This window comes from Rhinolophus hipposideros, assembly GCF_964194185.1.
Source record: "Rhinolophus hipposideros genome assembly, chromosome: 18".
Taxonomy (NCBI): domain Eukaryota; kingdom Metazoa; phylum Chordata; class Mammalia; order Chiroptera; family Rhinolophidae; genus Rhinolophus; species Rhinolophus hipposideros.
In genome coordinates this window covers 10,220,824-10,248,474 of record NC_138064.1, presented here as the reverse complement: position 1 = coordinate 10,248,474, position 27,651 = coordinate 10,220,824, and the positions used below count along the sequence as shown (strand labels likewise).

The 27,651-nt window shown below is 41.9% G+C and overlaps 2 protein-coding genes across 7 annotated transcripts in view; one reads left to right on the top strand and one right to left on the bottom strand.

The window, feature by feature from the left end:
- Positions 1-2,480: 2,480 nt before the first annotated feature.
- RP9 (RP9 pre-mRNA splicing factor) lies at positions 2,481-16,866 on the bottom strand. 2 transcript variants are annotated; one of them, XM_081079828.1, is made up of 6 exons: positions 15,241-15,505; positions 9,682-9,712; positions 8,504-8,633; positions 5,742-5,833; positions 3,817-3,878; positions 2,481-3,102 (listed from the first exon to the last, which is right to left on the bottom strand). In XM_081079828.1, the coding sequence occupies exons 1-6, from the start codon at positions 15,390-15,392 to the stop codon at positions 2,904-2,906; spliced, it is 666 nt and encodes a 221-aa protein (XP_080935954.1). In that variant the 5' UTR covers positions 15,393-15,505; the 3' UTR covers positions 2,481-2,903. The 2 variants fall into 2 exon arrangements, 1 of the variants encoding a protein (XP_080935954.1); XR_013995348.1 differs by having other exon boundaries at positions 3,021-3,102; positions 14,569-16,866.
- A 2,710-nt stretch (positions 16,867-19,576) lies between these two features.
- Positions 19,577-27,651, top strand: part of BBS9 (Bardet-Biedl syndrome 9) — a 366,639-nt gene continuing 358,564 nt past the window's right edge. For 4 of the 5 annotated variants that reach the window (XM_081079511.1, XM_081079510.1, XM_081079507.1 and 1 more), the window contains exon 1: positions 19,579-20,074. The gene's annotated coding sequence lies outside the window, so the exon portion shown is untranslated. Of the gene's footprint in view, positions 20,075-27,651 lie in introns of all 5 variants that reach the window. The other variant, XM_081079509.1, reaches the window with a different exon arrangement.

Here is a 27,651-nt window from a genome sequence, read left to right as displayed (position 1 = left end):
TCTCTTGCGTGGATGATTGCAGCAGCCTTCTAAATTGTCTCCCCCTAATCTATCCATGTATCTTTCTTTATAGCCTGTTCCCAACACACGGCAGCCATAGCGATTCTTTGTACAGTAAATCGGATGATATCACTCCTTTGCTCAAAACCCTCCAATGGCTCCCCAGTACACTCATCGTAAAAGCTGAAGCCCTCACAATGGGCTGTTTGTCTTCTCAGTCTATCCCAGGTTAATCTTGCTGACATCATCTTCTAATACCTTCCCCTTTATTCTCTGTTGCAGTCACCATGTGCTCCATGCTGCTGTGTTTTGAACATGGCAGGCATGGTCCTATTAGTTTTTTGCACTGCTGTTTCCTTTGCTCACAAAGTACTTTCCCCAGGTATTCCTATATTCTCCTTTATCTTCTTCAAATGTTTACTCAAAAGTTGCCTTCTTAGGGGGCCCTACCCTGACCACCTATACATAATTTCAATCCTTCCAGTTCTGGCACTTCTGATCCCCTTCACTCTTACCATAGCATTTACTGCCACTAACAGAATATATAATTTATTCATTATTTTATTGTGTCTCTCTCCTTGCTGGAATAATCTCTTTAATGATAGGGATTTTTTGTTTTGTGATGTATTTTCAGCTTTTAGCACTGTGCCTAGAAAACAGAAGTAATCTGTTCTATGTAACAATGTGGATAAACCTGAAGGATGTTTTGTTATGTGAAACAAGCCAGTCACAGAAGGGAAACTACTGCATGATTTCACTTATATGAGGAATCTAAAATAGTCAAAATCATAGGAACACAGACTAAGTAGCATGGTGGCTGCCAGGAGCTGGGGAGGGAGAAATGGGTAGTTGCTGTGCAATGGGTACAAATTTTCAGTTAGGCAAGATGATCAAGTTCTAGAGATCTGCTCTACAACATTGTGACTATAATCAACAATACTGCATTGTATTCTTAAATTTTTTTTAAGAGAGTAGATTTCAAGTTAAATGTCCTTACTACACAAGTGGTAGAGTGTGTGTAATAATAATATTCAATTTACAAATAGATATGGATCGATTGCTTTGTATCTTAAGCCTTCATGACCAAGATCCTGAATTTTAAAAGTTGCCATATACACACACACAAAGAATGATGCCTGGCATATAGTAAGTGTTCAATAAATATTCATTAAATGAATGAAGAGGTATAGTGGTAGACTTTGGAATAATGCCACAGATTGGGTCTGTATGGATGGGGGAAATGTAGGGATAACATTCTCCCTCATCTTTCTTTTGAATACAAATTACTATTGTTGTCTTTTATGGGGTTACAGAATGAGTTTCTTGTATCTGAATGAAACCAAAAGTAACTTAACAGTACACCACAATAGTAATTTGGTAACTTCATGGAATATCGATGCAAATGTAAGTAGGATCTATAGGTGGGTTGACTTAAGTTTTTCATTTCCCTTGTTTAATTTTTTCTTTTTAACTTCAGCTCATTTTGCCTTGTTTTATTTACTTTTTTAAATGGCTTCATTATTTATGATTTATTTGTATCAACCCTCCTTAATGTCATGGACTACATTTGAACCAGGAGCTTATTTGTGGTAATATCCTTGAACCTTGATTGGAATGGATTTGGTGAATCTGTTTCAGTTTGAAGCTAAAAGAGCCCCGGTGATTTGAAGCAGCTCCAGGGAAAACATGAGAATATCTGCATTGATTCTAGGTCATCAGAGTATTCAGAATAACTTAATTAGTATTTTAGGCTGGGAAGTAAGGAAACATTTAGATCTGGCTGCAAGAGAATTTTGTATCTTAGGTGGTCCAATAGTATGGCGTATTACAATATTCCTATGCATCTGAAGTACAGAAGTGAAAATATATGACATTTATTAAATACTGTTACATCCCTTTCAAATTAAAAAAATCAACAAAAAGTGTAATAAAAGGGTTTATTGCATTTGTTTAAGGTTTGCTGCCAGATTTGAACTTACTCATCTGCTGATCTGTATGGTTATATAATGCAGTTAGCAATAATGAGTGATGCAAATATTTTTCAGAAACCCTTCCACATATTTATGCTATGTATTTTTTCTTCAGTTCTGGCAATTTTATTTATTTATTTTTTTTGGAGGGCACAGCTCACATTGTTACCAGAACCCTTCCTCCCCAAGCAACAAATCATCTCAGGTGATTATAAACACATACCTTTTGGTGCAGCAATGCCAATGTACTTGACACTAAAATAATTCATTTTACAGTTAAAAAAACAATGTGCAGATGTGTATAGCATTTGTGTAAAAAAAGCCCTATATTTGCTTGTGATATAGAAAATATATCTAGGAGATTTCACAAGAAACTGGTAAAATTGGTAGCCATTGAGGATGAGAACTGAGAAGCTGTGAGAGAGAAGAAGGAAGTTTTCACAATTAAACCTCATGTACCTTTTAAATTTGGAACACATGCACATATTACTCAAAAATAAAACAAATACATTTAAAAAATAAATAATGACTTTTTATTATCCTCAACAGCAGAGAAAAGTCAAGCCTGAAGTCTGGGGATTAAGTAGCCTCGCTCTGGAGGGTGACAGCACCTGGAGGAGCGTCCTCGGAGACTTCCTTAGTCCAGCCGCCCTGACTCTGCTGAGGAATCAGAAACCACAGTGCTCAGCAGGGAGGAGGATCTGAAAGAGCTTTCCAGCCTGGAATCAGCCACTCTCGAGTTAGCACCTGGGACGACACAACTCCCGCTCCTGTGGTCATGTCTTCACTGGAAGGCAGGTGAGTCACACGTGTGACACCAGATGGCCTCCGTCTTGGTGTCGCTCCCTCCTCGTCCTCCCTGATCCCACGTCCCTCTGTGCTTTGGCCAGTGTTGGACCTCAGAGACGACAATGCTGCATGGTCAACGGCCTGTCAGTCCGAGTCTGAACTCTCATTTGACTTGGAAGACTTATGCTTTCGTTTTTTCTTCTTTTTCTTTTCTTTCTTCCTTTTCTTATGCTTTTCTTTCTTCTTCCTTTTCTTATGTTTCTCCTTACATTCTGAGGAACTGGAGCTGCTCCCATCATCATCTGAGGTGGAATCCTCCAGTAGTTGTTTTAACTGTTGTATCCTAAACATTAAAGATTGGTCAAAGAACATAAACTATAACAACTTCAAATAACCTTCGTTAGATACAAATGTAAGATTCATAGTATGGGTAAAAAGTCACAAATAATGACCTCATTAGACACAGTACTTATCTTTATTTTTGTACGTTTCCCCCATTCCTGTCCATATGTATGCCTGTTTTGCAGGACTGTAACCAGTGAATAAGCCATTTTGCATTTTTTCATTGTCCTAAATATTTTTGCATGTTTCTATAGTCCTTACGATTATAACTTCTAACAGATACATACTTTCCTAAATCATTCTCCCACTGCTCAGGTTCACATTAGGTAACCTACCTCAACAATTGTAACTCAATACCACCAATTTGGGGGGAAAAAACAAAAACCTTTTTTTTCCCGTTCACTGTCTTTATTCATGTCTAAGAAAAATTTTTAACAATAGCTCAGATCCCTAAAGACACTGGAGACGATAAACTAAATAATCTGAAAGAGAATTAACCATAGTAGAATCAGATACCACAATGTGAGTTGTCAGCATCAATCATCAGTGGGGTGAGTTCCCACATACTGGCCTTCTCTGTGATTACTCCTGCCCTCCAAATATGTCACAATTAAAGGATCACGTTTATTAAACCGCTCCTCTAATACTGGAATGGTTTCCAACTTAACATAATTTAAAACTTTAAGAGGGTCTGTTATCCTCAGGACGACCTCACCTTATATCCTTTTCATGTCTTTTATTCTCTCGTATGATGTCATACATGGGATCTTCATGTGCCTTGAGGGTTAGAGAAGGTTAAAGTTGGGTTAGACTTCATAGATTGTTAAATTAAAATTAAATCCCTATTTCACTTAAACAAGTTTTTTTCCCCTTGTTTGGTATAATTGTATATTCAACATATTCTAATCCTTCCTGAAGGTCACAATTACTTTAAACTCATGGAGGTTATAAAAAAGATTTTCCAATTATACAAATATAGCATTATGAATATCCTTTATAAGCAAACAAACCATGGCAGAATCATTATTAAATACTATTCAAGGTTAGAAATATTGAGGTAATTCTTTTGTTCTATGTGGACAGATGATCAAGAGACTATTAAGCAAAACAAGGGAGGTGGAAAATGATGTCTTTAAAAATAAAAATAGAAAAAGCTCATCTGAAGTCCCCTTCCCCAATAAAATCTTTAAAAAACAACACCACGATATGTAAGAATGGTTCATTTATAGGTGCACAAAAACGTGCATATGTCCCCGAGGAAGTCTGGAAGTATACTCATCAAGGTACTTACTGTAAATTCCCTTTAGGGAGAGTGGCAAGATTGGACTTGAAAAATCAGTTGTGAAAAAGCTTACTATAATGTTTTCATTTTCTTACAATAAGGCAAATGTGTTTTTCTAATACCTGTATAGTTTAAAATCACTTAAATTACTTAAAAATAAGAATACACATAGAGTGAAATTTATGGTATGTGAATTATTTTTAAGATATTTTTTGGTAAAAATTTTACATATTAAAAAAGAAAAAAAGTTAAAAATATCTATTATGTTACCACGTAGGGATATCCACTGCTAACATTTTAGTGTGGTTCTTCTAATCATTCATAATTTACAAAAAATTATAACCCCATTATATATACAACATTCTATTCTCTTTTTCACTTATTTTTTCATGAACATCTTTCCATCACATTACACATTCTTGTAGCACACAATTCTTAAAAGCTATGTATTTCTATGTTATAGTAATTTAAGTTGGTAGGTTGGCCATTGAAGTTGTTTTTGCTATTTTTCTTTAGTTTCTATTTTTTTACCATATAAATCATTCTGAAAATTATCCTTATACATTCATAAAAATTTGTGAATACTGATGTTCTGTTATACTTTGGATCAATTCTTAGAATTTAGGTCTGAATTTAAGAAATATAAATATGTTTTATGTTTTGAGATATATCACCAAATTATCTGATATAGGAGTTATAAAAATTGATATTCCAGCTAACAATGATTTATCCAGAATATTTTCTTCAAATTATTAAAATGAAAGCGGAATATTTTCAGTGTCTTAAAATCCCTGGAGAATGTTTGTGGACCGCATGTTTGCTACATGTTGATAATCCCAATACACCTGAAGTAGCACAGTTAAATTGTCTGACAGTTACTGAATGATGAATTAACAGTTACTGAATGGTGAATTAACACCCTTGGGAGGTGACTGTTAAAATAAAGTGAGGAAATGATAGATCTATTTTGCTGTCATCTCAAGAGGATATATCATTTATACACACTTCTAGTTTATAATAGAAAGACATCTAATCTGTAGGTAAAGACGGAAACTAGAACCCAGATTTTAGTTATGAAACATTTTTTGAGATAATAATTAAAAAGTAGATAACAATGCTTCAGAGAAAGAACCAGTATTCCCAAGGCATAAGCAAAAAACACTTTAATAAAAAGTTACTTTTTTGTTAAAGAATTAATCTGTCACACAAAAACAAAGATGTAGTTAACACCAGATAGGTTTGCCAAAAAAGTTACTAGGAATATATTTTACGTGACCGTCCAATTTACTGGTGACTGCCTGATTCATGGACATTCACCGTCTTTGGGAAATGTAAATGGACACTCGGGTTTTACTTACTACTCTGAACTGTTCTAACTTTTGGTTGCCTTTGATAAAGAAAGGGCATTCTTTGTCGCCCGTTCGGTGACCATACCGTTTACAACGCCAACCTAAAAACAAAAAAAAAGGGGATATATTTCTGTAAGATAATGAATTTTTACTTAATCAAGATAAAGTATCAATAGGTCATATTAAAGATATTCTTTATTAGATTCCAATTTTAAAATCAAATGCAATCAGGGAGGAACCGTGTAGGATCCCAGAAAACAGAGGGAAACTGCTTCCTACTAAGCAATCCCATGCAAAAAGAAAGTGTAATTTTTTTTAAACTGGGTATTATGGGTTGACTTGTCATCTCCCCCACCACCTCTTCCCTCTCCGCCCATTTATGTTGAATATCCTAACTCCTAATACTCAGAATGTGACCTTATTGGGAGGTAGGGTCTTAATAGACGCCTGGAATAGATCCTTCCCTCAGGAAGAACCAACCCTGTTGACACCTAGATTTCAGACTTAGCCTCCAGAAACGTGCGACTATAATCTCTCTTGTTTGAGTGACCCAGTTTGTGGTACTTGGTTCCGGCAGCCCTAGCAGACTATAAGGGCATCAAGCAAGGAGGAGCGATTATAGCTAAGATCAGCCAATTTTACTCCATGCTGGCAGCTACTGAAAATATGTAGTGACAAGAAATAATATTTTTCCCTTTTTGAGAGTTGGTAATAGGAAACTAATGGAAAAAATGAAGTTTGGCAAATTCGTGATCACCACTGATATGCCTCTTGTCCTCATCTCCCCACTATTTTGATTTACTTCCACCTGGGGGAGAAGGAATGCACTCTTAATGCAAATGAAGACCCCTTAAACAGATGTCTGCCTTTATGATAAACAATGGAGGGATGTTAAATATGTGGGTATCAAGAAGGATCCAGACCATATGAGAAGAAAACTCTGTTAAAGGAAAGGTGAACCTTGTTACTCAAAGTGTGGTTAATGGACCAGCAAGACTGGCATCACCTGGGAACTTGTGAGAAACAGTTCAGGCCCGCCCTAAGTTTGAGGAGCCCTGTGGTAAGTAACACTTGGATCACTGAAATCAATGGAAGAGTGAATAGGGGTTACGTGCGTGTTTTCTCTCATCTGGGATAGACCCAGGTTTTGTGGAGCCTGAAGCTTAGATAATTTACAGGGGAAGAAGAGGTCTTTAGGGAGAAAAAGTCTTGCCTTCGCTAAACAACCATATGAACACATTGTTGGGACTCCACAGGAAGGTGCAAAGAGGGGTCTTAAGCTTAAGCTTCATTAACTTCATGGTAAAACTGGTTCTGGTACTAGTAACCAAACACTCTTCAACTGCAAGTCAATGAAAGGAGCTATAAAATGGTAAGTGAAACAACTAACTCCATTAAACAGAACAGTGGTTTTTAAACTTAAAAAAACAAGCACAGCAGACCTCTGGGTAAAGATGGCAGACTAAAAACCAATTATTTACTTTCATCCCCTTCCTGACATCCCATAAAATGACAACAAAGAGAATACTTTTAAAAGGCATAAACCTCAAGGACAGGGAAAATAGGAAACAACAGTAAAAAAATATTGGAAATTATAATGCAGATAATAGTGTGCAAAATGAATAGCAGACCCCAGAAAACTGAATTCTAAGCCAGCAGGAGGGAGTATGGAGAACCATCTCAATTTTGATTTGTAGAACCCCCAAAAGTTCAGGAATTGGCAGTATATTTCTGAAAATGGAGTTGAAGGGGAGCTTAAAAAGGAGGATAGGTCAAAAGACCATATGCATCACTCCCTGATCCTCCAGAAAGGAGGTTCATTATCTGGGGCAGGTGGAAGGAGGGCTCTGGCACCAGAGGGCAAGGTGCCACACTGACCACAGGAAGATTCTGTGAATGATTGAATCCTGGAGGCTGAGACTTCACAGCCTCGTTCCTCAAATCAGGTCCCAGGACACAAGCAATATGGCCTTCACCTTTGACAGGAAACAACTTTTCTGTGAAAACCTAACCACGCCTAATGAAAAAGGCTTGCCCATATTGATCTCAGAGATTACTGTTTACAACAAGGTAAAGCCTAAACCTGGAAAATCAATATAATACAAGCATGATCTTCAGATGTAAGAAGATAAAGATCATAATAACCAACTAAAAGAGCTTCAATGGGAATGGAGAAAGAGACCGGGACCTGCTATTTTAATTATGTGCACGATGAATCTCTACAAACAAATGTCTTTAAAAGGCAGCAGGACCCTTTCTTCAGATGGCATCTTACGCTGAGGGAGGTGTTGCTGCGCTGGATGGTGGGGGCTGTGTGTGCGCCTCTGCCTGCTCCAGACTCACCTCTGAGGCCCGTAGCTCCTCTCAGTTTACCTGGCTCAAACTCCAGTACTGATGCAGGGAGACTGAGGCAAGACTCAAAGGGACCTGCCCTCCAAGGCACCCCTTATCTCCCGGGCATTTCTGCCATGGAAGATCCTTTTCCTTACGGGCATGTCACTAAAGAGGGCATGTACTCCAGAGGCGGCTAGTCCTGTGGAAAGACGACTGCACTCGCATCAGAAGCCCCGGAGCCAAAGCTTTGCTCTGCCTCTTACCTCAGACCACGTACTGACACGTGCACGTGGGCTTCCGTGTCGATAAAACAGCTCACACCATGACTTGAACAGCGCTGTGGTGAGAACAACTTAAATCAAAGATCACCGCGCTTTGTAAACTGTGGTATGTGACCTGCGTGTATTCGGGCGTGTTACTTGCTCTTCCACACTCACACTGCATCACTTTGACTTCCTTCCCCAGAGGCATCCAAAGTCCTCTGGTTGGCGCGTGAGCCAGAAATTCCCTGGCATGCTCATTGCCTGGCACATCCGGTATACAGTCCTCTGGCTTCGTCTCATCTTCCTACAAAAGGAAACAGCATGTCAACCAGGTGGCCACAGCACTGGACTCCTCTCCCACCTGCTTAGGAACACAGCATCGCCTGCTTTCTCGTGGGCTGGAGATCCCAAGGTCATCAGGAGTTACCCTCTCAAGAACTAGAAAGACAAATGAGACCTGACAGGAAAACCGGAAATCAATGTACCAGGAGAATTGTACCACAAACACGAACTAGCTGTTCTTAAAGTTATGAGTGTTGGTCACACAGAAATGATTTGTGAGCTCCAAATTCTAAGACACAAAAAGTGTTCTGCTAATTGAAAAGCTTTGTGGAATGAGGCAAAGTATAAACAAGTAAGGATTCCTGGAATAATAACAATAGCATGTTAAATTCAAATGGATAATTATACCTTGAAGGCCACGTTATGTTTTATAATCTCACACACGCTGCATTTATGAAAGCTGGGTTTTTCACATTTTTTTTTCTCCTGCCCCTGGGTTTTTCACATTTTGATTTGTTTTCAAATTTCCGTGAATATTAAATTTATAATAAAAAATTTTTATTTCAAATCTTTGTTTTAAATTGAAAAGTACCAAACAGAAAAGGAAGCTTTGGCCGTGAACGGCCCCTCTAAGTCTCACTCCCGCAGGGGGACACTGACATGGTGGGGTGCGGGAGGAGGGGCTGGATGAGCTGCAGGTCCCCCAAGTCTGCTCCTCTCTGAGCTGATGACATTCAAGGAACGGGCACCAGGGGAGTCAGTCAGCCCAGGGCGGCAGAGCTTTGAGAAGATGCTGTTACAAGTGAGAGAGAAGGGGGGCGATGGCCGAGGAAGAGCACCGGTGGGCCTGCCAGGGTTTCTTAGGGAACAGTCACAGCTGATTAAGTTTCTACAAAGGCACAGGCTTGTGACAAAGCCCGAAGTGTATGAATGGCATCTGAGGAAGAAACAGGGTTATCATAACAGGCGGCTCACAACCTTATGGGACTGTTTCATACCAAGTTACCGAGTCTGAACACAGAGTCGTGTACATCTAAGGGAATACCCAAAAGGACAAGCTTCATACTGACCTTGATAAGCCCAGGAGGAGGTTTTTCATAACTAGAAAGAAAGAAAAACATCATCAACCACGTTAATAGGAACATAACACATTTTAATGAGCAAAAACCAACTGCAGGCTGAAATAAAAAGGGTATATTTAGTAAAAACTTAAAACTATATTATACCTAAAACAGTGAATGAAATAGGTCCAGCACTCAAGAGATCACATATAAATAAGTGGCTGCAATTCCACATCCTGCTGAGATCTAGAACCTAAGTTCATGAAATAACTAACTTGGCGTCTTAGCACAATGATTTAATTTTTGGAAGAAAGGAAAGCAAGAGATTGCTGCGAAAATGTGAAGTAAAGACCCAGGAGTGAATTATGGTCCAAAGAGTGGTCACAGCTGTCAGGTTAACGAAGCATAACTTCTACTTAACATTGAAAAGGGTAGCTCCTAAAACCCTTGTAACTTTATGATGTAATGTTTTCTTCATCCTGAATCTTTTCTTATGCACCAACTTTAAAGACCCTTGAGAACAGAGTAAATATTGTGGGTGCAGGGATTAGGAAGAACTGACTAAGGGAAAAGTGAAATGCTTCTCCAGTCCTCTAAGATGTGAAAGAAAACAAGTTTGGTCATGTGATACTGTGATTTATAATAAGAAATACATATTGTTCTTCACGTACTCTTCCTGGCACATAGCTCCTCAAACCCTTTTACTTTCCTATGTGAGAGCCATAGGGGCATCTTTTGCTACAATATTTAGTTTTGTTCCCAGTTCCTGAAATAGCTCCAGAGCTATAAAGGTGAAAAGAGTTTCGTTATTCATAAGTGAGTTTTGTTATTTATTTTCAAATAAATAAATGAAAATAAATGGTAATGAGTGACTTTTGGAAAACCCCTAAGGAAGGGGGCTGGTTGCCAGGGGAACCAGCCCAGTGATTCCCCTGGGTTAGAAGTTTCACTCCCATCTCCAGGGAGGTTGATTTAAGATTCATCATGAAGCCTCTACAAAACTCAAAGGATGGGGTTCAGAGGGCTTTATAGGATTGGTGAGCACGTGGAGGCGTGGCACTCCTGGAGAGGGCATGGAAGGAAGTTCTATGCGCCTTCCTAAAGACCTTACCCTATGTATCTCTTACATGTAGCTGTTCCTGAGTTATATCGTTTCATGAAAAACCAGTAATCTAGTAAGTAAAATGTTTTCCTGAGTTCTATGAGCCACTCTAGCATATTAATCAAACTGGATGAGGGGATTGTGGGAACCTCTGATTAATAACCTATCAGCCTGGGTTTGGCAATTGGCACCAAAAGTGTTTGTGGGCGGGGAGGTCTTGTGGGACTGAGCCCTTAACTTGTGGGATCTGACACTATCTCCAGGTAGATAGTGTCGCATTAAGTTAAATTTGTAGACATCAACTTGGGGTCCTGAGAACAGGAGAATTGCCTGGTGGTGCTGGAAACCTCCCCTGCGAGCTGGAGCAAGTGTAGTGCTGTGAGTGTAGTTTGAACATAGAGAAAGAAAACAAGAATGTTTTTTCCTTTACAACAGATGATGGATGAGAAATGCCATGAGTAGCTACAGCAAGAACAACTTCCCTTTGCCTTGCTCTCTGGACCCTTTCAAGTAAGGATTGAGATGGAGGCTTCTCCGGGCACATCCTCGCCACCACGAATCCAGGGCTCTTCTGCAGGGACAGAGGAGGACTTATTCCCTAAAGATTCCATAGTAAACAAGTGGGTATACACAGAATTAGCTTTTTAGGTACGCTATTTCCAAGGCAAATACTTAAAATATTTTCTAGTGGAAAGCTGTGGTGTATTTTAGGCCCAGGCTTTTCTTAGCAAGGAAAATGGTAACTTGCATACGTTGGGAAGGTGCTACCGTTCAGCAGCAGCCTTTCATCAGAATCATTACTGCTGTGCTTTATGCAGCGGATGCCCTCGCATGAAGGGAGGTGGTCAAGTTGATGTAAATACCCAGTAATGCAACAGTACTTTCTTTTTCCCATGGGAGTTGTACAAATCACATGGCCGGACAAGTTAAGGTCCAGATTCCTGAAAAAATAAGTAAATGTTTTTGCCTAGATGGAAAAGGAGTGTGATAGAACTGTGTATTGTGAAATCTCTTATTATTAGCAGTGGCCTTCCCTAAAAAGTCCATTTTTCAACTCTTTCCAAAAATTCGTTTTTTCCCCCAGGGCTAAACAATTCATTAGTTTATGTAACATGTTGAAGATATTTCTCAAAGATTAAGGTACTATTTAACTATTAACAATAACAGATTTGGGAATGGGAGCATGTTTACTGTGTAGTTGGCTTTTGCGCTGTGACAGCTGATAAGTCTGCATTATCTTTGAATGCAGAAAATTTTAGAAAATGTTGGTGGAGGCCCATTACTTTGTCTTACCGTCTGTGAAATCTTGCGATTATATCATTCAGATTGCTCTGAGTAGTCTGAAGACTAAATATAGATAAGAGAGGAAAAAATTATCTTCCCAAGTGGCTATAGGGGAAGGAATTTTGCCAAGTACTTAAAAATACTCTGGAGTTTTGAGTGCTGGGGTAGGATTTCTTTTGGAAGAGTCCTTCCTGGAAGCATATGCCATTACAGTTGTTCCTGCAGCTGGCTCCTGTGCGGCTGGAAGGCAGAGATACCCTGTCATATCCACAGACTCTCCCTCCTGTTATGCCTGGCAGCCCAGGAACACCTGAGTGACAGAACTGGAGCATGGGATGGAACATAGAGTGGGACACTCAGATGCCTCTGGGGCCCGGCAGGTATTGTCCAAGGGTATGAAAAGTTATGCTCAAGTTTAAGAAAGTGACCAGAAGAGTGTGAGGGGACCTAAAGAGGGCATACCAAGGGGACAAGGATTTGAATTTCATTTGTACAAATCCACTATGGCGCTTCCCATTTAACACAGCTGTCTGACCAACTGACTTATCTGCATTCCTTTCCCAGACTCTTAAAATGACAGTAAAGGAATGAAAAAGGTAAGAAGCCACGAAGAAAACCTAGGAGGAGATACTAGCGGAGAACAATTTCAAGACAATGCTGGGAAGACAATGGAAAGTGGAAGAAAGGAACTGACATCTTTAGGTTGGAGAATTACAACCTTTGGAAGATGGGTTGGGAGTCTGAATACTGAATGGATGAAATGACCAGAACACCGGTATTCTTCCCCACAGCAGGAGACTGTCTGCCCTCACCTTCTGCAGGTGTAGTGCCCAGTGAAACTTAACTGGAGAGACCCTCCCACCTCCCAGATGCCTGAGAATATTGGTACAGTTCAGGATGGTGATGAAGGTGAGCGCTGGCTGAAAACAGCTGTCTGACCTGCGGCACCAAAGCGCCTTTCCTCTCCAGCCCAATCCAGAACTCTGGCACCCAGGCCTGAGAAGGGAAGGTTCTTTGGCCCCAGGAAAAAACTCTTACCTACTGATATGTGGGAGTCTCCATGAAAAGGGCACATCACAGCCTCATATTCCTACAGTGAAACAGTCAACAGACCAGCACCTTTGCACTCTCTCATCTGTCAACAGTCCCCTGCAGAACAGCTTTATGCCTCACTGTTAATGGGAGGAGACTCAAGGATCCCTGCGCATTAGGAAAAAATCCTCTAAGTGAAAGAGATCAAAAGGAAAGGCAAAGAAGCAACAGGCAGTGGAGGGAGAAAACAACTAACGAGTATCCTCAAAGATGAGAGAAGATATATGATTGATGAAATAGTAGGTTCTATGAAAAAAATTGTTCTCAGAACAAGGAAAAACTTGAAAGTTAAAAATATGATAACTGAAACAAGTGCAATGGGGGAAGGATTGGAAGATAAATCAAGAAAGGTCGGGAAAGAGAACTAAAGGTCCATTTTCTGTGATATGGACAAACTAAACTGAGGTTAATAGGTAATGTCTATTCAGTCAAAACAAGGATAAGCATATAATTTAGAAATAAGTGTTTAAAATCCAGTAGGAAAAAAATGACAAGTTTCCTTATTGAAGCCTTGGTTAGAGGGAGGCCTCCAGGGAGTGTGGGGTGGCTGAAGAGGAATGCAAACCACTGGTTTTTGTAAATTAGTCTTTCACTAGTATTTGATGTTTAAACTACGTGACTCTGGAAACAAATTTTTATTTGAAAGTACACAAGCTTCTGAAGTAGCCACACCAAATATGTCAACAGCCTCCGGGAAGTTTTAAATTTCTGAAACTGAAAAACCCCATTGGTCTGGGAATCAGACATGTGCGTTCCTCTTTAGTTTTGCTAGTTTACAGGTCAGTGTTTCCTTCATTAGGTTACTCGACTGCTGGATCTGCATTTCCTGATTTGCAAAAGGAGGCTATGATGTCTCTGACGTCTGGGAGTTACAAAATAAATGTATTAACCACTGTCTGGCGTCCTACACTTACACATACTGAGGGCTGGGCTGAGCTTACGCTGGGAAACAGTTTTGAGTGTCTGCCTTACAGAGCAGATGGAGAGGCCAGGGTGGAGATGCCTGCAAAGCGGGGCCTGTATCCTGCAGCCACTGCCCAGAGGTGACATTCAGCTCAAGGGCCACAAGGAAAACAGCAGGCCGGGCTCCAAAGCGATGCACTTTGTGTCACAACTCCCAAAAGGTTCATAATGAAGCATTTTAACCCTGTGAAGAAACTTCCTTACGTGATTGATTGTCTTAGCACTTGAAACAGAAACGATTCGTTGAATGAGTGAACATCAAACTGGAAAAAGTTTGCCGTCTAAAGCTAATTACAGAATGACTGAAAAGTGGAAGGTCATTAATCCAACCTCCCGCCGACGTTTACAAATCTCCTTTAAACCTGCCGTCCTCCCGCCAGGGGCTGTCTGGACCCCCGTGGACCCTCTGGCGCTGGGGAGCAAGCACAGAGCCCCCGAGGTCCGGCCATGCTCACCAGCCAGAGTACGCCTCTGGTCCTCATTTATGTCGACGTGGAATCGGCCTCTCAGTAGCTTCCAGCCTCACGTCACGACCGGGGAGAGCGCGTCCACTCTTCCCCTGACAGCCACCTTTCCGGTGGGTGGGGATCGGTCCTCACCCCACTGTGTCTTCTCCCACTCACCGCGCTAACGTCGCAGGGCTGGGCTTTCTCTTCCCTTATCGACAGAAGGTGGCAAGATCGCATCGACTTCCCAGGGGGCCCTGTGACCCGAAAGCCGTGCAAGGCCGGGCACCCACGCACTCAGCCGCACTTGTCGTGACTTCAGGCCCCAAGTGCCGACTGAACGCCCACCAAGTGCCGAACACCCTCGGCGCCGCGCGGAGCCCGCGCCACACTCCGACCCCTGCGCGCGAGGCTGCAAACCCCGGCCTCCCACGTCGGGAAGCGCCCCCACCCGCGTGCGCCTCGGGGGCGGAGCCTGCGCCCCCTCCGGCCTAGGCGGCTCCGGGCGCCCGAGACGCCGACCTTCCCCCGCGGGGTGACGGCTGCAAGGCGAGTGCGCGCGCCGCCCGGGACCGGTCACCGGCAGCCGGGCCCGGCAGCCCCCTCGTGGGTCTCCGAGGACCCCGCTTAAGGCGCCCCCACGGCGCCCGATCCTCGCAGGAGACGGGGGCGGGGACTCACAAGGACTCCAGGTGCTTGAGCTGCTGCAGCTGCTGCGCGTCCTGCCGCCGCCGCTTCTGCTCCCGGCGCCGCTGCAGCTCCTGCTCCGCCGGTTCCCGCGCCCGCCTCGCGGCCCCGGCCCCCTCGTCGTCGCGCCCCCGCCGGGACGACATCGCGGCCGGCGCGGCTCGGGCGGCGGCCCAGACGGCACTTCCTCCGCGCGGCGCCCGCCCGGCCCGCAGCGCCCCTCCCGCCGTCGCCCCGCGGACTGCCGGCAGAGCCTGGTGTCCCCGCCGAGGCCGCCTGTCCCCGCCTCCCGGCGCGCGGCCTTCAGTCCTCGGTCGAAGCGCGGGGCCATGTCGCTTGGCCGGCCGGTGCCGCAGGTCGGAGCGCGCCCCCTGGCGGTGGGACCTGGGCGCCCTTCCCGTCGCCAGGGACCTCTCCGGACCCCGCGCCTACCCTCGCGTCTCCAGCCCTGGAGGCCAAGGAACCTGGGCAGGTCATCTTTGTATCCCTCTAGTGGCTGCACAGACAGGAGCTGCTCCTTACGTGTTAACAAGATTCGTGCAGTTTTGGAGAAAGGAAGGCTCTCCATAGGAATTCTCCAGTTTTCTAGAGCATCCGATCCCTGGTTAAAACAGTGTGTATTGTATTTAGAAAAGTATGTGTTCTGGAAATGAAAGGCTAACATACACTGATCGCTTTGTATGTGTTGGTCATTGTGTTAAGTCCTTATAAGAGTTGATTTAATCTTTACAAACGTAATAAGTACTGTTAATAACTTTATGTATTATTCTAGTTTTATGTGAATAGATAAGAAGGAGGCCCAGAGAGAGAAGTGACATGTGAAGGATGCAGAACTAGTAAGTCTTGGAGCCAGGATGCAAAAGGGTTAGGCGCTCATCTGTTGTCACACAGCAGCATGCCGTCTGTCCCCTCGTGCCTACCCCTAAAAAGAAAGAAGAGTCCGTGAGACTATTCCTTTCAGGGACATTGCTTCACCTTTATGCCATCTCCTTGTTTGGCCCCAAAGGATGGCTGGCTAGCCAATGACGGGTAAGATTCCTCAAGAAAGGAATGACCTAAGACAGGCACAGTTGTGTGGGAACCACACAGGAGAATTCACAGGGTTGATAGAGGTGGGCATAGACCCCCCACCTTCCCCCGTCTAAGGAGAGCTTCTGCCTCTGTGGCTGTATTCCTTCTCACAACCTGCTTGGGAAGTGATTCTAGATGTGATAACATCAGTTCTCCATCTCAGTAAGTTTTCAACGTAAAGGTGTTGTCCCCTGGGGAGGTACAAACAACAATTACTAATACATCATGGGACTTTCGACAGGCAAGGGTGATTGGTTTGAACCAGTTTTCTGGCATGGTGTATGAGACTCACAGACCCTAGAAAAAACAATGCTACTTCCTTGTATGTGCGTCAATAAAAGCCACAAGGTGGCCCGATTCTGGACTCCCAGTCCTTTGAGGCTGTGAGACCCTTGGCCCCTGTTTCAAAACTTTCTTGATTTCTGTTTCTTTCTTAACCCTTTGCCGCCCCTTCTTGTTCTCTCACTGCCCGTGTTGCGCTGGACGTGACACTTATAGGTTGCGTTTTGAAACTGTCTGATATATGATTCTTACATGTATCTAATGTATGATTTTAAAAAAATAACGTGGGTTGTGTGAGTTCTGCTTTGGGGGGGTTTCATGAATCTGCAGCTAGCTGGTGGCTCTTTGGGCTTGGTTGGTTTAGGATGGCTTCACTCATGTGTCCTGGCAGTGAGGATGACCCGACAATGTATCTCATCATTCAGCAGGCTTCAACAGGTCATTTACATGGAAGTGGCTGCAATATTTCCAAGAGAAGCACGAGAGGGGACGCCAGAGTGCATAAGAACTTTTCAAGGTTTTGCTTGCATCACGTTTATATCTTACTGGCCAAAGCATGTCATAAAGACAAATTAAGGTCTAGAGGTGCCGTTGCAAAGTCACATTGCAAAGAAATGTGCAAACAAAAATTGGAAAAAACTACAGCATGTTTGTAAACGACCACACTCATTAAGAGGAATTCTGGCACCGCTGTTGAAAATAAACTTTTCATGCTATAAATGATAAATAGCATTTCCAGCAAATAATAGTCTTCATATTATGTCACTGTGAATGAAATAGGTTGGCTATTGCAAGCTTTCAGAAGCTTCTTACAGGATTTTTAAAAAATTGAGCGTTTACATTTCTTAGAATGTTGAAATATAAATGAGTAAATTGAGATAATTTTCATTTATTTTCATACAGTATTCTATTTTAAAAACTTTTATTCCAAGTACAAAGGCAATACATGGCCATTGAATAAATATTTGGAAAACATTGAAAATAGAAAGGAACAATTAAATCTCTCTTAAGTACACTTAATAGTCACTATTACAATTTTTGTGAATATTTCTTCCAGTATTTTTTGTATATTTTTTCTTTATAAAAATGATACCAAATCTTATTTTTTAAGACTTTTTCTCACCAATATGAACTTGTTTTCAAGTTGAAACATTTCAATCATTTGAATTTTAATAGGGGAATAATAGTATTTTATCATAATTTTCCTAAGCTCCTGTAACTGGCACTCCAAGTAATTTATTTTTATTTTTTACATCCAATGTGATGGTTTAACAATATCAAAGTATTACAAATTAATGGTATTGATGATTTTCATGAAATTCTTTAAGAAATGTGATAATTTAGAATTATATTTTCTAGTGGTAATGTGAATTGGTGAAAAACAGGAACTTAAAATCTAAGCTAAAATCCAGTGAAAAAAGCAAGCACAAAAGTGTCGAGTTTGGTGACTGACAAGTTATTATACTTACATTGAATTTGAAAGCAAAGATGTATGGACCCTCAGAAAGAAAATACGTATCAAAGGACTTCTGGTGGCTAACTGGGATCTAATTCAAAAAACAAAAACAAACAGCGTAGGAGCTTGTTTCTAAACAAGAGCTGCTCAGGAAAGTTTAGCTTCAAGGGAAATGCCTGCCCTGAACTGCCTACCTCCTGCACTGAACTTCTGCCTGTACTACGTTCTTGTCAGCTGAGCCAGCCTTTATAAAGGAATTGATGGAATTCTGTTTCAATCAATAGGACTAAGACATTCCTTGTTCGATTTGATGTGTCTATATCCCTGACCAATCAGAGCACATCCATTCTGACAAATTAGGACAGTACTTTTTGGATCAAACAGTGAATATATGGAGTCCTTATTTGCATGAAGATGGACTAATCAAGGACCTGGGTTGGGGACTTCTTTCTGGAAGTCATTTCAAGGCGGGGGGCGGTGGGTTGTTTTCTCCCTTGCAGGAGCAGAAGGGAGCTGCCCAGCAGGGAGCAGAGCTGTTCGCCTGCCTTGCCCCAGGGGCAGCTCTGTGCCACAGCTGCACTGCTTCCTGAGCTGTAACTCTCCTGAGCTATTCCACAGCTGTGTTCTCACAGCCCTGTTATATCGCAATCCAGCTGTTTGCAGTGAATAGTTTCCTGCTTCACCGCATCCCAAATTGGGGATTCCTATTGGCGTTGAATTGGGGCCACCAGTTGAAAAGGTTGGAAAACTGACGTTGTTTTTATGTTCAATTGTAAAGTTGAACACTTGCATACCTGTACAGCATGAAATCCACTCCAAGGTGTATACTAAAGAGAATATTTAGCAGATGTGATCAGGAGAGATGTACACAACTATACCAGCACTTTGTCCTCCACGAAGAACAACACGTGGAAGCTCTTCAAATGCCCCCTGTCCACGATCTTGGTGGGCCGCCCCACGTGCCTACCTTTTCAAGGTGACTATGTCCTGGGCCAGCATCCCGCCCCTCCACCCCGCCGCCGCCAGGGCGCAGACACAGCCACTCGCGACCGGCCCACCCCCACCACGTGTGTCAGTTCCGGCGACCTAGTCTGCAGCACGCCCGGACCGGAAAACACGAGGCGGCTCCCGGAGGATTTGGGCCTGGGGAGCACGAGTCTGCGGAGAAGCCCGGACGCCCCGCCCCGTGTGCGTGCGAGCCACCCCGGCGGAAAGCGGCACCCACGAGCGCGGGCGGGCGGGGCCGGGGATGGAGCGAGTGGGGATTACGCTGCGCCTGCGGCGGAGGCGGGTGGCAGTTCTTTATTAAACTCTGGGTCGTGGGAACTGTCCAAGGGCTGGAAAGAGAATCTTATTAATTATCTCTCTCTGCTAACGAAGACCAGGCAGTTGTTCGTTCCACTCCGCCCAGTAGAAATCTGATTCCAAGCACTGCCCTGAAAGTCCTCCAACTTCGGTCCTCCTCAGCCCCCCGTGGACTACAACTCCCAGGGTACTTCGGGGCTCAGCCATCTGACTTGCGCAGTAGCGTTCGTTGTAAAGTGCTATGACAACAGGGCGTAGATGGCTTGGAGTTAGGCAGGAGTCGGGAGGTGTCCCTTCCGCCGCTGCTGTCCTTTTTCTGCTACATCCCACTCACTGCCTCCTTCATCATTTCCTCCTTTTTGTGAGCAGCAGGACTTGCCGTTGTTCTCGTCTGCCTGGTCTCTCATAAAAGGATCGATGCTGTTTCCCCTGCTTGTGTCCAGGGGTGACAGAGAAGGGATGCAGAGGAGCTCCGTGGGGGGATCGCTCCAAGTCTGGAACTGGCTGTGCTGAGCGGTGAGGCTCTTTGCCCAGGACGTGGAACGAGTTGGGCAGGAGAACAAGAGGGAGCAGTGAAGTTAAGGGTTGCTTTTCCCGGCACCCTCCGTTCTTGCTCTCGTCGCCCGGGGGACCCTGGAAGAGGTTCTTAAAGGGAAATCTGCGGAGAGGGAGTTGGAAGAAAGGCGGGGCAGGACCCACCTGCTTCGGCCTCAGGTGAGAAAGTATCTCTGGTATTAAACACCGGGCACGTGAATTCCTTTTCTGAGTTTTATTTTGTGGGCAAGATCGACCCTCTGATGACATGTATCGGTTTGGGGACATATAGCGTGATAGGTTTCTTAGGAAGGATGTTTGCATTGAAAACAAAACAGAACACAACAGCAAGTACAATGTGTGTGAGGTCCTGTGATCATTTTCGAGAAAGGGTGATAGAAATTTGTAGCTTCCATCCAGGAATGTCACGTGGTGCACGAGCAGCCTCCTGCGACCAGGACTTGTCAGCAAATGGTCCAAGCAGTTCTCAGCCAGTGACTGGAGTAGGATGCATGTACTAATTCCTTCTAATTCCTTCTGGCAATAGGATTATTGCTTTGCCCTCTCTCTTTTTACACTGCAGACCACAGCAGTTTAGAAGAACCCAACTGATTTGATCAGCGTCTCCCTTCCCCAGTCAAGTCCTGCAGTTGACTCAAATTTCCTGGAAAAATTCATAGTTTTGTTTTGTTTTTCTTGCCATCTCACTTTTACTTAAAAAAATGAAACCATATTACACCCACACACAACGTCAATATGCTGGAGGGAAAACTATGGGTCTTAACTAAAGTCTGCCAGCATTCAGAGAGGGAGAGGTTTTCTACCTTAATAGAAATATATAAAGACAGTAACCGGTAATTTTTTTTGTGTGTGTGTATGTGAATAGACTGAACTATTATTTAGAAGAATTTTTAAAAAAGAAACTTTAAAAAAATGTGCAGATAATTCACAAGTTATTTATGAGGAATTTAAGGAATTTTTTATTTTGTGTGATTAAATGTAACGGTCGTTCTTAAATAAAACTACACTTATGTTTATGGTACAACTTAGAGATGGAAACATTCATTGCAGGGAAAAAAAATCTAATATCAATAGGATACAGCAATTTTTACAGTTTTGCATCTTTTTATTTTTAAGATTTGTTTTTTATTGGGGAAGGGGAACAAGACTGTATTGAGGAACAGTGTGTACTTCCAGGCCTTTTTTTCCAAGTCAAATTGTTGTCCTTTCAGTCTTAGTTGTGGAGCGTGCAGCTCAGCTCCAGGTCCAGTTGCCGTTGCTAGTTGCAGGGGGCAGAGCCCACCATCCCTTGCAGGACTCCAGGAGTTGAACCAGCAACCTTGTTGTTGAGAGCCCTCTGGCCCATGTGGGAATCGAACCGGCAGCCCTCGGAGTTAGGAGCATGGAACTGTAACTGCCTGCGCCATCGGGCCTGTCCAGTTTTGCGTCTTTTGGTGTATGTAGCAAGTCTTATCCCTCAGAATAAAGACTTTCAAATATTTCTCAAAAATTATTGAACCATATGAAGTTATAAAAGATCTCTGCTGATTCACAACATTTCAATGAAAGATTATCATCAGTCGTTTGAACTTCAGTCCAGAGGGTCAGATAAGAGTGTGGGTTTTTGTGTTGCTCAGAACACACTCCATCACCACGATCATTACTTCCAGGTTACTGTTGACATTTATTGAGTGCTTTCTATGGGTTGGGTGTTACATGTTTTAAGCCATTTTATCCTCCCACCCCCAGAACAATTGGGAGACTAGAAGGTGAGGGACTTGTCTGAGGTGGCACTGCTGGAGTGGGGGTTAGAAAGGGAACCCAGGTCAGTCTGATATCTCCTGTGCTCTTTTTTACCTTTTGTGACTTGTATCGCAAATTATAACACTGAGCCCTTATAATATTGTCTCCAAAAGCAACATTCTTCTAACTCTCCGTGCACCTGTCATCTTTCTTGGATTGGAAGACCTGATTCTTATTTTGCAAAATTTGAGGTGGCACTAGTGTGACCTGGAGAAAGCAAAGCTCCAAATATGAAGAACAGCAGTGTCAGAGTTTTCGCCTCCTAATTCCGGGATCTGCTTTCTAAACCAGGATTCTTGGGGTTGTCATTGTCTGAGCTGTTTTTCTAGTCATCATATAGTAGGATTAGGCCAATGAGGTGTTAAAACATACATATTGTAAATAAAAACTAAATCTGAGTAAACTTGGTGTGGAAGATAACATGTATATATAACTAAGTATTGAAAACAAAGTGCCAAGTGATAAGTACAGAAGAGAATTTCTGGAGCGTAGGGAATGAAGAGATTATCTCCTATTTATTATTCTAATAAGGCATAAGACGTCAATCTTTTGACTATTTATAGGTAAGCACCTGTTAAAATCTTCAAATTATTGTTTTCTAATTATCCTTTAAAATTTTAATTAAATGTATAAAATACTGTCCTGCAGATTGAACTTGCAGGGGTTAGATTTAATATTCACACAGTTACAGCTTTTTAGTCTTTGTGGGGTGACTGTACTTGTTTAGGGCTGTGGAGTAGATAGCCTGGTTTTGGGTGTTATTTCCACCACATCTTACTTGTGACCACTTGGGCAGGTTTCTTCACCTCTCTGTATTCATGGGTACCTGAATAATAGTACCTGTGATTTACTGTGTAGTTCTGTTCTGAAGATTAAAATACTTGCAAAGCACTTAGGACACTACCTGGGACTTAGGAAACGATTAGTAAATTTTAGCTATTGCTTTTCTTTCCATTGAAGGGAGATGATAGCCATTGAAAACCTGCTTTTTGGTTTTTGTTTTTCATTTACTTAAAAACAGAAAATCATTGAGGAGCTGGAAATCACCATTGAATGAATAGGGAATAAAATACAAATTCTTGTTTCTTATTTCTATTCAAGACAGTTAACTAAACCAAATAAAAATAATTTTAAACATATTAAATTTTTTACTTTTTGGAATACTTTTTGTTTTTGTAATGGAAAAGCCCGGTTTCATGATTGAAAAATGCCCTATTTTTCCTTGTCTTCCTTTTTCCTAACCTGCTAGTAACTGACCTCCCTTACCCACTGCGTACCTTAATATCTTAAAGTTCAGGCCTGTATCTTTCTGAACTTGGAACATGAATTAGCATTTTATGTGTCTTAATTTGTGGTTAATTTTTCTCTCAATGGGGTGGAATGTTCTTCCAGGAGAAAGGGTAGATTTTACTAACTTCTGAGTTTAATTTGCCAACCTATTGTCCTTCTGATAGAGTGGCAAATGTGGCCAAAATACAGAAGTATCTTGCTTAAAAAAAAGTGAAACTTTATTTTATTGTTTTTTATTAAGAGAAATTTTAAACATAAGAAAAAATCTTAAAGAATAGTAAAGTAACTCCCCCATGTATCCAACACCATTTTACTCTTTTCAAAACAACAACCTTATTGACATATAATTCACATACCATACAATTCTCCCTTTTAATGTGTACAATTCAGTGTGTTTCTTGTATATTCACAGATGTGCAAACATCCATTGTACTGCAGTTTTGGAATGTTTTCATCACCGTAACGAAACCTTTCACCCTTCACCTATGACTCTCCTGTGCTCTCATCCCCATCAGACCTAAGCAACCACTAATTTACTTTCTGTCTCCATGGTTTTGCCTATTGTATACATTTTATGTAAGTGGAATACTAAAATATGGGGCCTTTTGTGACTGGCTTCTTTCTCTTAGTATAAGGTTTATCCATATTGCAGCAGGTGTCAGTTCTTCATTCAAACAGGGATATCTGGCGACCTTCTGTTCAGACTTGCTATCAAGTCCATCTCTGAAGACTGAGTGGAGAGGAACTCCCCTTTGAAATCTATTGTCCTGCATCCCAAGTTGTCATTTTAAAATTCACCCATTTTTAAGGGGGGAGGGGGTTGGTAGATGAGGGTAAAGAGGATCAAATATATGGTGATGGAAGGAGAAGTGACTCTGGGTGGTGAGCACACAATGGGATTTATAGATGATGTAATATAGAAGTGTATACCTGAAATCTATGTAACTTTACTAACAATTGTCACCCCAATAAACTTTAATAAAAAAAATTACCCATTATTAGAAAAGGAAATAAATGGTATGCCAGCTTACCACAGATGAGAGTCTGTGGTTTCTTGATTTCTTGGGAGTGGGCCGTGCGCCTTCCTCTACTTCTGCCTTTGAAATCGGAGACAGGCACTTGGGAAACACATCCTGGGTGCTACTAACCATCAGCTCAAATTATTGGTTTTCCTATCGTTCACTAACTTTTTAAAGATGTAAGTCCTTATTGTTTAATAAATTATTGTCCACAATGGTATGCGATACCACCTGGGACATGGGGAAAGCCATAGCAGGATTTCGATGTAATGGAATTTGTGCAGTTTTGCGATGCAGGACCCTTATGTTTTGCCCTGGCATGAAAGTTGGTTGGTCAGTTCTTCTCCCTGACCTCTGACCGCAGATCCCAGTCCTACCTTGAAAGCTTGTGTCTGGTTTCCTCTAGACTTCCTTCCTCCCCCACCCCATGCACCTTTTCCCTTTCTGCATATGCTTCACATCCTTTCACTGTAATAAATCATAGCCATAATCATGACTATATGTTGAGGGCTGTGAACCATCCTAGTGAAGCACTACGTGGTACTGAATTTGAGTAATATTCTGCTCTGGGCTGTAAGAGAATGACGTATCGTCATCCTGGTGGTCCAATAGTATGGCATGTTACAATTTTCCAATATATCTGGAGTACATACTGAGAATATGTGGCTTTATTAAATACTGTTACTTCCCTCTCAAATAAAAAAAATCCAATGAAAGTGTAATAAAAGTGTTTATTAGATTTTTTTGAATACTTGCTGCCAGATTCGAAGTCATCTGGCAACTTTTATGGTTATATAGTAGTATTAGTAATAACGAGTGATGCAAATGTTTTTTAGGGACCCTCCCACATATATTAAAACTCATAAGTTTATTTATCTGCTATATATTTTTCCTTCACTTCCATCAACACCTTGCTTTTATCTGACTCCTTTTTATAATTTTTCTTTTAAGCATAAAGAGAGCCTCGGATGGAGCTTTCCTTTTTTATTTTCATGTCGCTTGTTTCTTTACATTTATCATTTTGAAATAATTTTATACTCACATAGAAGTTGCTAAGATAGTGGTTTCCCAGTGATAAAAGTTATCAAAGACATTAAATTCACATTAGTACAATACTATGCCTAAACTATAGATCTTATTTAGATTTCACCAGGTTTTACATTACGTACATTTTTCTTTTTGGAATATAGTTCAAAGAAATTAAAATTATCCCATCAAACATCCGCCACAGTCAGGTTACAGAACTTTCCCATCATCCCAGGGAAATTTTCTTGTACTCGCCTATTCGAGTCACGCCCTCCCCAACCCTGCAACAGTGATCAACTTCATTCTGTCATTTTCAAAATGTTACAGAAATGTAATTATTTAATATGTGACTTTTTGGGACTGGGTGTTTTTTTTTGTTTTGTTTTCACTCAGCATAACGCCCACGAGAGCCATCCAAGTCGTTGTTACTTCAGTTTTAAAACTTGCTGAGTTTTGTTCCTGGGTATGAATGTTTAACTAGTCACACGTTGAAGGGAGGACTTTTGGTTTTTTACTTCAGTGTAGGTTTTTAAAAAAATCAAACTTTCCCATCATCCCAGGGAAAACCATAATAAAAACCATAGTGATGGCTAATGTTTATTGAATACTTATTATATGCCAAGTATTGTGCTAATACCTCTGCATTCCTTTTTATAAACTAAAAGGTTTTATTTTTTAATTGTGATAAAATATACATAATATAAAATTTGCCATCTTAACAATTTTTAAGTGTACCATTCAGTAGTGTTGAGTACATTCACTTTTTTGTGCAGCCAGTCTCCAAAATTCTTCCTCTTGTAAAACTTAAAATCTATACCTATTAAACAAAAACACCCCATTTCTTTCTCCCCCCAATCCTGGCAGCCACCATTCTACTCGGTGAATTTGACCGAGTAGAATTTACCTCATGTAAATGGGATCATGCAGTATTTGTCCTTGCTTATTTCACTTAACATAATGTTCTCAAGGTTCATCCATGTGGTAGCATCTATCAGAGTTTCCTTCCTTTTTAAGGCGGAATGATATTCCATTGTACGCATAGACCACATTTGGTTTATCTGTTGATTCGCGGATGGACACTTGATTCGGTCTTTTGGCTATTGTGAATAATGCTGCTGTGAACTTGGGTGTACACATACCTCTTCGAGAAGTTGCTTTCAGTCCTTTTGGGTATATACCCAGAAGTGGAAATGCAGGATCATATGGTAGTTTCTAGTTTTAATCTTTTGAGGAACCACTGTGTCCATGGTGGCTGCACCATACATTCTCACCAGCAGTGCACAAGTGTTCCAGTTGCGCCACATCCTTGCCAACACTTGTTAGTTCTGTTTGTTTGTTTGTTTTTTTTAAAGATTTTTTTTATTGGGGAAGGGGAACAGGACTTTATTGGGGAACAGTGTGTACTTCCAGGACTTTTTTTTTTTCCAAGTCAAGTTGTTGTCCTTTCAGTCTTAATTGTGCAGGGAGCAGCTCAGCTCCAGGTCCAGTTGCCATTGCTAGTTGCAGGGGGTGCAGCCCACCATCCCTTGCCGGAGTCCAACCGGCAACCTTGTGGTTGAGAGGACACTCTCCAACCAACTGAGCCATCCGGGAGGCAGCTCAGCTCAAGGTGCCGTGTTCAATCTTAGTTGCAGGGGGCGGAGCCCACCATCCCTTGCGGGACTCTAGGAGTTGAACCAGCAACCTTGTGGTTGAGAGCCCACTGGCCCATGTGGGAATCGAACCGGCAGCCTTCGGAGTTAGGAGCATGGAGCTCTAACCCACCGGGCCGGCCCCTGTTTTTTTTTTTTTGTAATAGCCATCCTAAAGGGTTGGTATCTCAGTGTGGTTTTGATTTGCATTCCCCTAATGATTAGGTGTTGAACATTTCTTGATGGGCCTATTGGCCGTTTGTATATCTCCTTTGGAGAAATGTCTATTCAAGTCCTTTGCCCATTAAAATTCTTTTGGAGTTGTATGAGCTCGTCATATATTCTGTGTATTAACCCTTTTTCAGACACATGATTTGCAAAGCTTTTTCTCCCATTCCATTGGTTGTTCTTTAATCCTCACAGCACCATTCTGACCTTGGTTTTATAGACGAGGCAGCTGAAGTATAGAGCAGTTCAGTACCTTTGAGTAGCCTGCCCCTGGTTGCCTGGTTAGTGGAGCAGACCCATCTTGACTGCCTCCAGAGTCTGCACTTTTCAGCACCACATGATTCTCAGCTAAGTTTTTGGCCAACTTTAAGGCAAGTGGCCGTGGTTTCTGTCATTAGCCTAAGTGGAAGTCCTAATTTAAGAAGCAGAAGGATCTACATTTTTAAAAAGTACAGTTGATCCTCATTATTTGCAGATTCCATATTTGTGGGTTGTCCACTCACTAAAATTTGTTTGTAAACCCCAAATCCATACTTAAGGTGCTTTTGGAATCATTCATAGTCAGGTGCAGAGTGGCAAAAAATTCGAGTCACTGGATACATATGTTCCCAGCTGATGTCAAGGCCAGCCGTTCTCTGCCTTCCTGTGTTCCGGTGTCAGTCATTTGATGCATTTTATCTCATTTGCTCTTCTCAGCAACTCATTGTGACAGGAGATGCTACAGTCTCCCAATGACCAAACTGAAGGGAAATTAGGTGTT